The sequence below is a fragment of the Thunnus albacares genome, chromosome 20, assembly GCF_914725855.1.
Source record: "Thunnus albacares chromosome 20, fThuAlb1.1, whole genome shotgun sequence".
NCBI lineage: Eukaryota > Metazoa > Chordata > Actinopteri > Scombriformes > Scombridae > Thunnus > Thunnus albacares.
The window spans coordinates 13849633-13867013 of record NC_058125.1 but is presented as its reverse complement, the minus strand read 5'-3'; the positions used below and the strand labels follow the sequence as shown (position 1 = coordinate 13867013).

Genomic DNA, 17381 nt, shown 5'->3' with positions numbered 1-17381 from the left:
GCAGCACATTGCCACTGACATTACACACGGAGAGTAAACAACCATGCAGTAAGGACAGGCAATCATAATATAGGGGGCCAACAGCCTGCAGTTTTTTATTCCAGCTAATGACTGCAGCAGGTGATTTAACTGATTCATTCTCCTCTATGTGGCTGAAGGTGTGCAAATCAAGAAAATCATCTGTTGTTGTGCTGGACTGGAAGAAAAGCTTGAATCCTTCAAGGCGTAACTGGCACATGATTACCTCACCCTGCCATGAAGGGATAAACCAAACTGTAAACTGATGAAGGGGTACTTTAGGAGGCAGCTAGCTTGATAAACAATGTTGCATACAGCATGCAAAGCATCGTTGTTTGTGAAAAGACATCAAGTGGCAAGTGCAGGTTTTATTATGTAGCCTCATCCGCTGTTCTCCAAGTTTGACGTTGTTAACATTACCAAGCAAAATTACATTTGAATCAACCTGATTCTTTTCCATGTTGTCTGCCACTATAGAATGTAAAAGAAGAAGCAACCTCGGGTTTAGGCATTTTAAAATAGGCTTGAATAATCTGTTCAAATGCACCCACCGATCAAAAGTCAGAACCGGTAAGAACCAGCACACTACAGAATGTCTTTGATGGGTGACACCACTCCTTGAAGCAAGCATTGATTTGAAACTAATCAGTTAATGAATAAAAAGATGTTAATGTTATATTAGTTTTGATTTATTTAACAATGTATACATTTGTTTATGAATTTTAACCTAATAGTATGTTCAATGGTTATATGACCTCTCTCTGAATTCACCAAATCTTTACCTTTTCTCCTCTTTAAGATAGTAACCATGTCTTGAACTCATGAAAGTCAGTTTAAGAATGCAGCCTGAGCTCTGTTGTCGCCTCTTTTCTCTTTCTCCACCTCTCCCCAGTGTCTTTCTCCCATTTCTCTCTGCCACCCATGCATGTCTCGCTTCCTCCCCCTCTTTCCATCTCTCTCTACCTTACCAGCATCAGCAAACCAAGGTCAGGTCCATTCATTCTTCCGGAAATCTGTTTAATACCTACAGGTACGGACCCTGGTTTGGAATGAGGCCCAGAGTCGTGCCTTGCACAGCCCGCTGAGGGATCACACCGTCTGTTTTGGTTTGGAATATATCCAAGGGTCCTTGAGAGGGAGGAAGTTCAGGATTGGAATACTTTCAAGTGCCCTCTCTAAAGATTAGGGTGGGATTTTGGATGTTGAATTTGAAGCATGCCTAAATGTCTGAGTGGGAGTTCAAATTTGGAATGCTTGGAATAAAACCTCCTCTTAAAGAATAGAGGTGGATTTAGGAGTTTGGAATTGTGCCCAATGGTCCAACTAATAAAAGATAGATTGCACTTTTAAGTTTGGAACCTGTTAAAAGTAAGACTCGTTCAAAATCCCAGACATTGGTGTACAAGGGCCATATATTTATCTCAGGAGTAGTCCTAGAGTTCAACCAGAGAAGGATGATTAACATTTAGAACCTGGCAAAGTGTCAGACTGATCAAAGACCCCTGACACTGCTGTATAAAGGCTATGAATTAAGGTTGGAGCAAATCCAAGAAAGCATGCAACTAAGGGAGCATCTTTAAAGATCAGAGCCTATCAAAGTGTCAGATTTAGCCATGACCCCTGTCTGGGGAATACATGAGTCAGTTATTAGGTTTGGAACAAGTCCATGAGCCTTTGTTGTAAGTGGAGACGAGGGTGCTGATTCAGGTGAAAATGCATCCTGCAGTGTGGAGGTGAGATCATGTTACTTATGCATGTGCAACATTTTTATCCTCTTCTTTGTTTTACAGATTTAGTATTATTTATTGTATTTTTTTTTTTACAATTTTATTCAAATTTTCCCTCTCATATCTAGATCTGTTTCACATAGACACTGGAGTTAAATACATATATTTGAGATCCTGCTATCTAACAAGAATTCTGGACAAAATCTATTTCCTATTCCCAGGAAAAATACCTATGGGAACTCTCTGAACCTTAAAAAACCCCCAAACAAACAAAAAATCAGCCATTGTTGTAGTAATACAGTAATACAATTAGTTCAACTTTTAAGCTGTGAGTTTTACCGTACTTATTATGCTAAAATGCTATTTTATGGTTCAGTAAGTTGAAAACAATCAAAAAGGATCAAACTAGGGCTGCAGCTAATGTTTATTTTCATTATTGAATTATCTGTATATCAATCCTTTTAATAACTGATTAATTATTTAGTCCATAAAACCCAAAGTGATGTCTGCAAATGCTTGTTTTGTAAGTTTAACAGTCCAGTCTTGTTGCTGGTACCGTAGAAGGTCATCACATTCCTTCTGCTTGTTGCTGTCAGTGAGACAGGCAGCTAATCTTTACATGTGAGAAGCTGGAACCAGCACGTTAGACAATCGACTAACTGATTTCAGCTCTACATCACCCAAAGTGTACTTTTATGTGGAATCCTTTTACTAAAGAATATTACCACATATTCTAACAAATATAAATAAAAAACTAGAAGTACCACCTTGCGGTTGTATGCCTCCACCAACCAGTCAAGTTGCAGTTTACATCCATGTCTGTCCAGACTCATACAATATTTGTAGTGAAGACTTTAAAGGAATTTAATAAAAGGTATTAAGTGTATTTTGTGGCAAAAGGGGAGTTATTATATTGACATGTATGATTCCAGTGAGAAACATTCTGTCTTCACTTAGAGACTGTGAAATTTGTCATAATTAGTGTATAAATTCTTGAGTTATGGCCAAAAACGTGTTTTGTGAGGTCACAGTGACCCTGACCTTTGAACTCTGACCACTAAATTCTAAATTCACTAACTTCATCCTTGAGCCCAAGTGGATGTTTTTGCCCGACGTAATGAAATTCCCTCCAGGCGTTCCTGAGATATCACATTCACAAGAACGGGATGGACATGAGGTCACAGTGACAATGACCTTTGATCACAAAAATCTAATCAGTTCATCCTTGAGTCCAAGTGGACGTGTGCCAAATTTGAAGAAATTCCCTTAAGGCGTTCCTGAGATAACGCATTTTGGAGAGAATGGGACCAATGGACGGACGGACCTACAAATGTACGGATGGACGTATGTATGGATGGATGGACTGATGGATGGACAACCCAAAAGCATAATGCCTCTGGCCACGGCTGCCGCCAGTGCGGAGGCATAAAAACATCAAAAAATTACAATACAAAGGATTTTAAGAAATCACAGTTTTCCCTCAAAAAAGAGTGATATATTAACAAGAAGTCATCATTTTAAAATCACGGGAAAACACTCAACACTGTCCTCATGAATGCAGAAGACATTCGCACACTGTTCTCTCAAATCCTTGTTTCCTGTCCACCTGCAAATTATGCGCACACACGCTCGCACATAGTCCTCTGAGTATGATAACATACAGTCCTAATTACAAAGCTACCAAGGTTTACAGAGTTATGTTAGTGATCTCTGGTCCCCATTGTAAAAGATTATAAGAGCTGAATTTAATTAGAGTCTCTGTGAATCTGTGTGTGCTGCAATTATGTGTGTGGTACAGGACTGAGGAACAGAAGACAGAAATGGAGATGAGTCTTAAAGATGTATATAGTTTCAGTAATTATAGGTCTTCTTCTCAAGGTAGTGACCTTGTGGATTGCAGAAACATAACTTAAGTGCCACAATAAAAAAAAAAAGCGTAGTGTAACGAGAGAATGAATGAATAATTTTACAAGGCCCGACTGTGTTTTGTTAATTGCAGATGTGCAGTCAGGAATTATTGATACAATGAGAGTTGTAATCTAAATTTGCTTTTTTGTTTGTGAGTCATCATAACAAAAAAGGATTAGTGCACACAAAAGCTCAAAACAAATTTGTGTGCAAAATGTACAGATTAGCAAGCAAAGAACACACACATGCTCTCACAGAAATATGGTGTACTCATAGATGTTCATACAGACTAGATATATACATATTACAGTGAAAATTTATCAAAAAGTAGTGAGGACAGATATGCATTAATAGGTGTTTTTTTCCTCTCTGTGCAAGTGTCTACACATGTGCATCTTCCTACCTTGACCTGTCCAACGTAGGCGTGATCCTGCTCTTCGGTGACAGTGAGGTTCACTGGCAGTGTGGAGTCGAACAGCGGGTCATTGTCATTAACATCTGTCACCACAATGTTCACCGTGGCAGTGGAGGTCTACACACAAACACAGGCACAAATTTGTGTTACTGTTTTAGTCTGCTAAAAAGCATCTAAAGTTTTTAAAACTTTAGATGCTAGCGTCACAAAGTTTTGTTTTTTTCTTGTGATTCATCATCAGAGTACACAGGATTAATTCATCTTTACATTTCAGTATTTTATTTTACTATCTATCTCAGTCTATTTGTCTCTCTTCCTAACAGCTCCCTTATGAAACAAAATAAAGAACTCATTTTGCTTGCTAATTAGTTGCACTCCGGCACTGGCTGTCCTATTCCTTTGTGCTTGTATAATATCTGTTGAGTCTAAAAGTACATTTAAAATCTGTTCACTGTTATTGCACTTTGCACCTTCCCTTGCAATGTTAAAATGGATATTGGTGTTTTTTTCAGATGTGCATAATTAAGAAAAACATGAGAAACTCAGTTAAGAGGGGCAGCCAAGGGTCAGAGTAAATTATTTTGTGTATGCATTTGGGCTTTGAGATAAAAAAATATGTACAGTATACTTAAAAATAAATTCAAAAGTGTGGAACAATAAAAAAACTTTTGGTCATACTTTATTTTATGGTACACTAATAAGACGTAACTATATATATATATACTTATACCTTAACTAGACACCATGCACCTAAATTATGCTGTAATCAGAAACCGCATATGCCATTCATGTTAACAATTCAAAATTCATGTTAGGGAGACACACCCTCGTCTAGTGAGATTGCATGTAGTTCACTGCGAGAGTTGAGAGCTGAGAAAGTACATGCTGCTTGTAACAGGACCGAGAGGATAGAAACGATGCAAAAATAAAGCTGTTGGGTAAGTTTGCTTTTTTGTAGGTGTGCATGTTCTATAACGCTCATGTTGATGAAGAGTTCAGTCATTTAGAGCCTCTGTTTTCCTCCCAGAGTTCCGACAAGGACTGTTGGCAGCTCCTGGAGTTAGCATTAGCATTAGCCTGCTTCGGCACCTTGCTGGAAACAGCTAAAAAGTGGATCAGATGGAATTACAAGAGTTAAGAATTCAAATTGTTATATTAACCACAAGAAACTGTACTTTTGATGAATATCCTTTTGTGTGTTGTTTATCCAAATAAACTGTTGCACATCAATATTGATTGGTATGTTTCTTTAAAAATGATTGCATGTCTTGTATCAACTAAGATACTTAATGTGTTTGCTGTGTGTTTGGTTATATATCATTTACTATCAAGATTGTCTTGAAAGTGACACGTTAAGATTTATAACAGACATCCGGGACAGACAGGACGTTGGTTGGAACATTTTAGCATGTACAGTAGATATGTGATTTCAGTTTAGTTTATGGTACAGTTCTGATGAAATGTGTCACTAATTACCCTCAATAGAATCAATACCTTGAATAGTGACACGGCATTAAATGATGTCTAAGTAGCCTGCAGCATTTGTTACTAGACTACAGTGCACAGGAACAGCTGAAGAAGGTGTAGGTATGTCTTCACTTTAGTTTACAGTACAGTTCTGTTATAATATGTCGCAAATTACTGTCTAAGAAAGTCTAATAAGGGTCTAACAGTGGGAAATAAAGATGGATTGCACTTTTGTTTACAGTACAGTTCTGTTGCAATGTGTCGCAAATTACCCATTAAGAAAGTCTAATAAGGGTCTAACAGTAGGAAATAAAGATACAAGGTCACAGCAGCTTCCATAGCCTAATGTTACTGGGGTCAGGTAGTGACGTGGGTCTGATGTCTTAACTGGTATGGGTGTAGAGCGTTGAGGAAGCATGTATTAGGGTATGTATTACCACCTGCACCCAACTCCATGGGACTCTGGAGAACATCCAGGTTACGAGCGATGTGTGAAGTAGCGACCAGATGTGATCTGATGTGGTTTGACTTTAGTTTACGGTTTTCCTCTAATGAACAACAAATGATCCTGCAAGAAAGTGAAATTATAAAGGCCAAATAAATGTATTGTTCTCTGAGCTCTCTGTTTTGTCTGACTATTATAAAGGCTATGCCCAATATAATATGGCATTAAATTCATCTAATTACAGCCTATGTTGTCTAATTAAGCCATCAAAGGCTCATGTTGGTAGAATTAAATGCGGTGTCTTACAGCATTATTTGGTAGTAAGGGTAGAATAGAATATAACTGTAGAATATTTCGGATCTGATATGGCATTGTAATTGATTTCTAATTAGACTATGATCTTGTAAAATGGTGTCTAATAGTGTATGATCTCCCACTTGGTGTCTAATTAAAGTATAATTTGGTATAATAGTATCTATGTAGGCCTATATTTTGGGACTAATATGCAATTATATACAGTTTCTAATTACAGCATAATTTAGGTATATGGTGTCTAATTAGGGTATAACTGTTTTTGTTTACTGTCTAATAAAGAACATATTTCTAGTTTTTGTCTAATTTGATACAGTGTACGGCTTATTACATCTTATTAGTGTACCATAAAATAAAGTGCAACCAAACTTTTAATAGGGTACATTGCCTGAAAAACGGCCAACCACATTACAGAATAACCGCATATAATTTCTTATCAACTATATGGCAGGCCCACTATGAAAAATGCACAGCAGAGTTGGTTGGGTAGCACATATGCTACTGTTTTGATATCAAGAGTCAGATGCAAAGATGAGAGATGAGCAATCAGAGAAAACTTTCAAGTATTGACAAAAAGGTGACAGCTGAGCAGCAGCAACACCCACAGAAACATTAAACAAAGAATTGTTGTAGATAGAAATGCCCCAAGCTGATCCTAAGGATTGGTATCAGAAGTGATACATATTTTAAAGCATTTAAAGGATCCTTTCATTACTGTTTTCTACTGTGTTTTGTCCACTGTAGTCTTCCAGTGCAACTTTGCTTTCCTTTACAGACAGCCCACAGTGTGAGCATTTCACTCATATATGCAAGTGAGAAAATTTATTCTGAATTCTGACGTCCTGGTTGGCAAAATAAACTCCAACTCTTATTCTCTCTTTCTCATTGGCAAAGAGTTCTAGTGTACAAAAACATTAATCTAACAGCTTTTTCATTTTTAGCTGACACTGACTGTCACTTTCTTCTAAAATGACAAACGTTGACAGCAGCAGATCAGATCAGCTGTCTAATTAATGTTAATTTTGTGAGTAATGCAATGGTAGGCCAAAATTAAACTTGGCTGTTGTCGGGTTTATGTGCTCCCCTCAAGCCAGTGTGTGTACTCAGCCAAAGATCATTTACTAAGGAAGAAGCTCCAGTGGACTGTAGTTGTGAGTGTTTCTGTACACTCCAACTTCTCTAACAGAGTGTTGTGTCTTCTCTCTAGTGGATCGCATCATGTCTAATTCGGAAATTGAGTTCTTCAGTTAAACTTCCATTCAAATCATATCAATCATGTTAGTTGATTAACTTAATAGTTTTGAACTGGGACCTTCAGTATTTGGATCAAATGTGTGCCAAAGTCAGAGGTCTACATGTGTTATTTCAATGTGCCAGATACATATTGAATCAACATTGCAATCTTCTGCTGCTATGTAAATAATAAGTGTCAGATCTGACTCTGTCAGCAGATACCCAATATTGAAGGACTCAGATCAGGGCCAGAAAAACATGATCAAGAGCTAGATGTGGATAAACCATGTACAGTAACAAGATGTAGGCAGTGTGGCAATTATTTGGGTACTTGAAATCCGACATAAAAAGCAGACTGGTGATGTGTACCACTGCCGAAAATCTGTGCCAACACAGATGGGAAATACCACAAAAATGGTTTATTACCTGAAACATTGCCACTAATGGAGCATGGAGAGTGCACACACTTACAGTCGGAAACACCAGTAAATAGACTCATCCCCTAGAAGGAGCAGTGAAGTACCCTGAAAAACACCCCAGCAACAAACCTTAATGCTACTATCTGCTTTTTCAGCACTGTACCCTGTAATTTGTTTGTAAGGTATAAAAATCTATTTGTATGTCACAAATTTTCAGTTTTACAGCCAACAGCACAAAACAAAAAAAACAAGCAAGGGCAGAGGAGTAAGAGAGACAGAGAGAGAAGCTGGTAGGAGGTCACCAATTTCTTAATTTGACTTTCATGAGAGAGGAAGAGAGGGAGAGAGAGAGAGAGAGATCGAAGATTTGACTTTTAAAGAAGGGAACTGGGACGAGGAGGAAAATGAGAGCGAGCTAACTGATTCACAATAGTGGGATGAAAAGAGAAAAACCAAAGCATGTGGGTGTGTTTCCTGCCAAAACTTAAACAAAACATGTTTTACAAATGCCCCACAATTCAGCATTCTTACAAGTACAACAAAATATATCCTACAAAGTGATAAAAATATCACATGACTTTTGGCACATCATTTACGCTGTGATTGTGCTGAAGATTTTCTCACAAATGTCCTGGGTAATTCGCCCTCCACAACAGCACATGGCACTATGAGTCAATTTAAATGTGCAGAGCGGTTGAGCAGAGCAGAATAGAGCAGATTGAACAGCCACTGCCAGCCACTGTGGACCATTGATGTATAATAAGAACTGGATAAGGTGCCGCCACCCACTTGTGGCATTGCAGCGAAAAATCCCCCTGCAGCCCAAAGAGCATTTTCCCCATAGACTGCCATTGTAAAAGAGACATCTGTAAAACTGTTGACAAGACACCTCGAACTGCAAACAAGGTCAATTATGACTATTATGAACTTTTGATCCATGGAGATTTTATATTTGTAAAACTTTCCTGGATCCGTCATCACAATGTAAAGTCTACGGGCTGAGCGGGAACTCGCGGGCGGGGCCAGCGGGGGAAACACTACTGTGCATATTCAGTGGGCTACACAACGCGGAAGCAAACCCGAAAGCTAGAAACATTTTTGCGCTATCCGAGCAATTCCTATAGGATGGAATGGGCACCATTTTTAGTCCGGTATCAAGCTTTTATAATACATCCATGCCGTGGACCAGAAGACTAAATTAATATCTGGGATCATGTACCAATAATTAGCTAGCTAGTCAGATAGCATTGTCTTTGCAGGACAAGCAATATAGGTGTCAGGAGCAGATAGATAGACATGATCAAATTTCATGTAATTGAAAATTCAAAGTGCTGACTTATAGCTAACTGAATTCACTTAGTTTGTCATTTTGTGTAGTTGAACAGGCAGCTCCTAACGCTGCCCATATTCAATAGTAGTTTTAGATATTCACATTCATGTTTCCACCACGTACTATACACTGACAGCTGAAAGTGTTTATATTCACTGTGCCTATGACTCATAGTCTACTGTATTAATACACATGTTCATATTAATGTAAGTTTTTTGTAGTACTAGCATTCTACAAAGTAGTCGTTGACCTCCATTGTTGTCCAAACTAGCCATTTAGCATCTGGCTGACTAGTAAAATCCAATCATATTACACATACGCACAGTGTGGCTTTTAACCTGGCACTTCTTACCATTACTCTCACTGATACTGTACACTCATGCCAAGGCCTTTTATTGCCGCAGCTCTCTCCACCACCCCAACTTCCTTCTTACTCAGGGCTCTACGCTAACGTTTTTCCCAAGGAGTACATGTGCTCCTACAAAATTTAGGAGCACACAAAGAAATTTATGAGCACAATGAAAAATGTTCAAGTAACACTGAGTTTCTTAATTCAGTAATGGGCTGACTTCTCCGCAGTTTATCTATCACACTAAGTCATTACTATGTCTTACTGTCTGTGGCCCATTGTCAGCTACCACTTGCTGCTGTTTCTGCTATGTTGTGCTGTGTGGGGGTGTGCTCAAGTCTTTGTCAAACAGACTCAAATTTAAATACGCTGAGGGCAGCCTGATGCAAGATCTGTATTCTGAGAGAACACCATTTCTCCAGGGGGAGTATCAATGAGAAAACAGGAACTGAACTATCATTCACCTTTTTGTGTTGGACAACAGTCAGGAAGTTAATTCATTAATCAGGAACAGTTCTCATTGTGTGTTTTAAACTAGAGCTGCAAAGATTAGTTGATTAGTCAATTAGATGATCAACAGGAACTGAATTGATTCAGCTACTTTGGCACACCAGCAGAGTGCCACTACCCTCCTCCTCCTTATGGAGGTGCTGAACAGACTGGTGATGGTCATATGGACGGCAATTTAAGGTGACAACGAAGAAGAAATTCAAACAAAATAACAAGCCATGAGCAGCTGCTGTCAGACTCTCTGTGTCTACAGAAACAAGTCTGCTGGAGCTTTGGCAATCATTAGAAGCACATTCATGGCCCTTTGTAAAAGTTTCTGTGTGGTACCTGTATTGTAACTGAGCTTGTTAGCGGCTCAGCACCGAGACGCTGTCCGGTGGGTCTGTGGGGGAATATCACTATGTAGCCCTGCTGTTCATCATGTTAATGTTACTATTGTCCCCCCTGAATATCTTGTAAAGCTCTGAATATAGCACGGCATAGTTAGTTATCGGTCCATGTGTTGTGTTTACTGCCACAGAAAAGGAATAAATCTTTGTTTTATTAGCGCAACATCACCTCTCTGCCATCTCTTATCAGGTTTGCTAATGCTACCAGCAGCTCTGTCTGTGAGGCACAAACTGAGGCTACAGTTAGCAGTGTTGTGATATTTATACCTGGCAGCATTTCTTTTCTGTGAAGCTAATGTACTGTTAATAAACATTGTACATTATCTGACTATTAAATACTAGTTTTTGAATGATTAGCAGCGGGGGAAAAAAGATTATGGTAGGTTGTAATCTTTACTCGCACACTGTGCTTGTAAATTATTTTTCCGGTTTGCACATATCTACTTTTAGGAGCAAACGTGAGTGAAATACTTGCACTGTGGAACCCTGTTACTATGTTCAGACAGAACGCAAAGCAAATTTTAGTGGCGACTAGATATGAAGTTAATGAAAAATCACAAAAATTTGCATGTATCCTGGGGCTTTGTGTATCTGCTTCATAAATGTACAGAGACAAGAGGAACAAGAGATTGGAGGGAAATAATAGAGAGAATCAGAGTTTCTGGTGAGTTCTGAGTTAAGTCAGAGGCTGAACTGAGCATGAACACACATGGCACACTCCCACAGACCTGGTTGGTGCGTCCACTGCTAGCTAGCTTACAGCTAATGTACAGTTGGTATTTGGCTGTTTGGGGTGAATAAACACAAATGGCCCACTAGTCAAACTCACTCAAAGGATGCAAGGCAAAAATTTTCTTTGTGTTCTATCTGAACACACCTTTAGGGTGTCAGAGTTTGCTGGGTTTGTTGATTTAACTAATTTGTCTCTGACTGAACAGTGTTAATAGACAGCTTAAAATAGTCCCCAGCAAAAGCATGTTTACTGCAGTGTCCTGCTGTTTTAGAAAATGACTTTGCTTTAAAAAGAAAGAGAGAATGTATATTGATAAGATTTAGCACGTCTTCAGTAGGACTGCATAGGCTTGAGGCTGAATGCCACAAAGTGCACAATGTAGTAGAGCTGTAAGGTGAGTTGTAAAGTTGAGATTGACTAACACATTGTTGGTTTTGGTCTTTTCATTGGTTTTGTTGGCAATACAGTTTCAAAAAATGCTAACCCTGTCCTTTAAGCTATAGAATCTTTATTGCTTTACTGCAGCTACAGCAGCTAATACACATGAGCTGATTAATTTATCCATGCCATGATATAGTACAATATATTTGATCTGACAGCAACACACTGTCCTGCACCAAAGTTTAAGTTGCATCCTTACAGTGGGGCTGGTTTACTGCACCAGCTTGTAGGATCCTCAATCTGTGGCAGTATGATGGATTCACTGGCCAAATAGCCAATTAGGCACTTTGTAGTCTGACACTCTCACAACGGGACATTTAATAATAGGGGACACAGTCGTGTGTGCGGTGTGTGTGTGCACGCATATGAAGACAACCCAAGGCCTTTAGAGTGATGCTGATTAATGGGCCTGTGTAAGGCAACTATACCCCAATCTTCTTCTTTTTCTATTTCTTTCTTTCCTTGTCTTCCCCTCTGTCTCTCTCTGTTGCTCATAGCATTCCTCTCTCATAGACTCCCCTTTGTCTTTCTATCTTTATACCTCTCTGTAATCACATTCTTTCATTCTTTTTTTTTCTCTCGTTCAAAATATAATGAAGTGTCAAGTAGAAAAATATCCAAACTACTTTTAGCTATTTTTTGACTTAAAGACCTTTAGGGCACAAAGATAATACACTAATTGTCAAGGTTCAGAGAACAATTGACTAAGTACATGTGTGCATGTGTGAGTGTGTATGTGGTAAGACTCCTTTATAGCATTGTGTATGAACACACAGTACAAAGCTAAGGTAATAAGAGCGCTCTGAATACTTCAGTTACCACATCTTTCCCTTTCTTCCTCTTTCCACCTTCCACCCACTTGTTCTCTCCATCTATATTGTGTGTGAGGGAGAAGGTCAGGGTATTCAAATCAGCGTTTTCTCTCCTCAGAGGGACCTTAAACTTTACCTTTTGTTTTAATTGACATACAGGGGAAGGGAGAGGGGGTGGGGGTCAGTGAAGAGGAGGATAAGAGGAGGGGTTGAATAACGTCTTTTAATGCTGGATTAATAGGTGGACGATGAGGGAGAGAAGAGAAGAGGGGAGGGCAGGGGACTCCATCCAATGCCTTCACTTGACTTTCATCTGAGCACGACTGAAGATTTGAGTTTTAAAAAAGGACATCCATACAAAGCTTGCTAAATCTGATAACACTGTTTACATATAGATATGACACGTGTCCACATGAGGTAGTTTTCAGAAGGAGCCCCGTCCCCACTGAAACTCCAACAATAGGAGCTATTCTCTTCAACTAATTATCTTCTTATTTGTCCCCTTCCCCACAGTCAACATCTGGTAAAGAGTGGGACGGACACAGCTCAGTTAAAAATTGTGATTTATTCGCTGCTCATGAATGCTACCTGTTAACCAAGCATTTGGTATAAAAGAGTATCTTCAATGCTAAATCATCTATATCGAGTGGTTGGCAATATTGACATTTAATGAGATTAGAATGGGTTAGAGGTGACACACAGTGGTCTTCTTAACTTTACGGTTACACAGCCTCTGACCATGCTTGGGCAGGTTTACATCATTGATTTATCCTAGAAAGCTTGAAAAGTTTAGTTTAAGGTGTGACAGTGTGAAAAGGTGTGGAGAGCAGGTCAAAACAAAGAGAAAATTATGTTCTTTTAGATTTAGCTGGCTTAGTGTGTTAGTGTTAGTGTGATCATACTAATTTGTATAAGCAGATGCTGGTTGAATCAATACAAAGTAGAGTCCCACTTCAATTCATGTTTTGCTGTCTTTGGTTCATTTTTTTGTACTCCATCACATCTGACTATAAAAAACCTCAAGCCTCACTTGAACAAAATATTAGGCAGTAATTTATGATGTCTTTATCCATTTTCCCTCCATTTTCTCAACCAATTCTAGGTTATAGTCCTGGCAACCCTGAACAGGATATCATTCACCATTTTTTGTATCTATATTCCATCCATCTGTGCACATATTTAAATATCCATATTTGTTTAAAGTTCATTGTGATAAATAGATTTCACCTTTTCATTTCCATGATATGGATAATGGTTATTATTATTGCTGAATGACTAGCATTTCCAAAAATTGCCTCTAATATGCCTCTTTTCACATAATGCCACAGCTGTTGTTTGTGGCATTTCACTGTGAGGGATTTCATATCCTTCCCTGCAGTAACTTCACAGTAATTCCACAGGGGATGTGAAACAACTCAAGTAAAGAGAACCACTTAATATGTGTGTAGTACAGCTGAATTTCTTACCCCATCTGGGTGTCCGTCTGAGGCTGTGACCATGAGGGTGTAATAGTCCAGGGACTCCCTGTCCAGAGACTTGTCTAGAACTAAATAGCCTGAACTGGAGAGAGAACACACACAAAGAGAACCCTGTTAACACTCCAGCCATGAGCTTAAAAATAGAAAAGACCTGAAAATTTCAAAACAAATTTCAATAAAAATAAAAAGCAGGATAGGACCAAACATGGCGGAAGAGAATACTGTGGTGTAGTATACTTTATATTGTCTAATGTCTGCTAAACATGTCCATCATCACATAGCCATTTGTCATTTGCTTTGCAGGTAACATGGGAACAAGTTTGAACCTTTTCTTGTTTTCTGGAAATTTTTATTCCTCTTCATATACTGTATATACCACTTTGGAGACAACTTTTCAGACAGTAGTTGTGAGCACTGGAGCACTGCATAAAAGGTAACATCCAGAAGTGTATTTTTACTGCGATTATGGGTACTTTGGTGATTGAGATAGTGTCTACAGTATCTACCAGCTCACCTGCAATAATATTAAGGAATGCCCTCTTGGGTGCTGTTGCTATAATGGTTCAGACAGTAATGTGCCATTAAAAAACATCTATTCTTAAGCAAAGAATATATACAAAATTCTTAGAAGGGATGTGCAGAGATCCCAGTATTTGTATTTGTATCTGTATTTGTTGAGGCAGTAAAATTATTTGTATCTGTATTTGAATAAAAGTGGACAGAGGCTTAAAAATCCTATTTTGTTTTTAGAAAAAGTGTTAGAATAAGTGTTCATGAATAAACTACCTTATGAAGGAAGTCCCCACATTGGGTCTTGAACTGGAGTCTCCCAGATCATAGACAACTGCACTGACCACTGAGCAAAAACTTTACTCATCATCTCATTGCAGACAGACCTCTACCTATTTATACACCCATAACACAGAGACAGCAAACCGTGTAATGTGTAGGGAGGAACTTCAAAGGCAATTATTGCTTTGCACTTTTCATTTATTGCCAATTTTTTGCAACCTAACTTCGTGGAAAGGAGAAGGGGAACAACAGGTTATGGAGAGTCCCTTGGGAGCACTTTGCTTGTGTCAGTAGCTCAGCTTTATCTCTGGGGAACACCCCTCGACAATTTTTTAAAAAAATATTTGTATAAAACCCACTATTTGTGCTTTGCCGAATAATGTATTTGTATTCGGGCACACCCCTAATTCTTAGATCCTCCCACCAACAACCAGTTGATTACTGATTAAATGTGTATTAAAAGTGTCTATAATGTGAATTCCTGGATATTAAATGTGCCTCTGCAATTATCTGTAGTGGTCCTAATAATATTTGTTGTTAAAGTGTATTGAAGTCGCATATAACATGACATGGTTAAGCAATGTTTGAGTCAAAAAAAAGGATGTAAATGCAGTTGCAAAAACAATATTTTCCACTCATGTTGGGATGTTTGATTTGAAAGCAGATGTCTCTAAACAAAAGGGGTCATCCATATGTTTACATAGGATTAGCATGCTAGGCTAACAGTCTGTCAGCTGTGTGACTTTACATCCGCGCTGTGACGTCTTTTGTAGCATGCAAACAATGTAAACACACCTGTCACCTGCCCAGCATGGTGCTGTTAAACCAGAAACACGGCAGCTACACCTTATTTTTATACAGTCTATGGGCTACACACAGCATGACAAGGCTACGCTAATGATGCTAGCCATGCTAACTAGCTGCTAGCCACCATGCAGGCTGGTAAAATGGATCCATCCTGTCTCTTTGTATCCACGGATTGGTGCTCATATCAGTGTTGGAGCCTCCATGTGAGAAGCTTCAGTCAGTAAATGTGTGTTCTTAAAACTTATTTCAGGAGAGTGAGCTGTGCTCAGGGATCCGCTGTAAAGGCCCTGAGGACGTAATTGAAACTGCACCAATTCATTTTGAAAGAGCAACAGCAAATGGGCAAACTTGTACACTTGGCTGGCTGATCAATGGTTAAGAAATATCACACGAGAGGGAGCGCTGTTGTATGTGAATATCAGCACGGGTGTCATTTGATTGTAGGTACAAGGGCACAGGCCGAGTGCTGAAGACAATCACATCTGTGCTGATATTCAGTACAACAGCACAACTTCGAGTGTGATTTTGCTTTCATACAATAGTTCTACAAGAGCCATTTATTCGTTAACAGTTGTTAACAATGTTTATATAAAGTATCTCACCTATTCCCACTCACTGCCATGAACTCCCTCGCCTTGAGTCCCGCATCAGAAAGTTTCTGTATGGCAGTGGCTCTAAGGCTGTGGTTGGTGTAAGAAGTGTGTGTCCTTGCCTCTTTGTACATCCTTGTAACATCTGTGACAGCTGGTTTACTCTCAGGGGAACAGCGGTATACCAGAAGCTGTCTGTCAGAACTATTACCCTCCTGGGCTGCAGATGGAGAGCTTTTGCATCAGGTGGAATTTTGCTCAGGAATTTTTCAAGAGATGCTACCAGCCAGCAGAGGATTTCTTCATTCCTCAAACATAGCGTCCCTCCAATTTTCTCTGTCTCTTTCCAGTGGGTCTTTATGATTTTTTGTTTCTTTGTTGAAAGTCACGGTGAAAAACTTTGCTCCATTGTTGTCACGTTTTAGGACGAATGAGTCAGGTTTCAGATCCCAAGTCCCCTCTTTGCCCTTGCGTCCAAAGTGCAACTGAATATCATCCTTGTTCAGTAAACCTTTTGGATTGTCTGGACTTAGTGATGCAGAATATTTTAAGATGCGCTGGTCTTCAGGTGAAATCAGGAGGTGGTGTGTTGTTTTATCTTTCCCTGCCCTTCTAATCTCTTTTAAAAACACCTCTGAAAACGTTATTAGCTAATATGAATTCTGGGTCCTGCATTAAATTCCATGAACCACTAACTGGAGGCTCGTTGATATAACGATTTAAACCAGCTGAATGTCAATGTTTATATTTTTGAGACTTAGCCAAGTCTGAAAGCAGTTCAAAGCCCATGTTGTTTGCCTTACAGTGTTAGCTTCATTTTGGCTCTTCTCTAACTTGTCTAGTTCGGCTGATGTCATATGAGCACACCTGGAGGTTTGCACTGAAGTATCCAGGCTTCTTTCCTTCCCTTCATCCTCTTCTGACAACTATTCATAATGTAACTCAAATGTTATTTGTGGAAATATGTTCATCATTGCAATGCAAAGTTTGTTACAATCTTAGCTAGATAATGACCGTTAATGTAATTAAAGCAGAGTGATACATGTATAATTAAAAGTCCCAGTGCTGTTGGCTGTTGTTATCGATATCAGCACTCATAGAATGACTCTTGTCCAATCAAATTACTTGGTCTGAACTAACAGTTGTATAACGTAACTTCATTACTCAGTCAGTCAGTGAAGGACAGAAACTCGGGGTTATAGGGCC

At 39.0% G+C, this 17381-nt stretch overlaps 1 protein-coding gene across 2 annotated transcripts in view; it reads right to left on the bottom strand.

Annotated features, from left to right (window-relative positions):
- LOC122971210 (protocadherin-15-like) overlaps positions 1 to 17381 on the bottom strand; it is a 201369-nt gene that overhangs the window by 89588 nt on the left and 94400 nt on the right. For both annotated transcript variants that reach the window (XM_044337759.1, XM_044337760.1), the window contains 2 exons: positions 13975 to 14068; positions 4057 to 4185 (listed from right to left, as the gene is read on the bottom strand). In XM_044337759.1, the coding sequence (XP_044193694.1) occupies positions 4057 to 4185; positions 13975 to 14068 (223 nt within the window). The remainder of the gene's footprint in view (positions 1 to 4056; positions 4186 to 13974; positions 14069 to 17381) is intronic.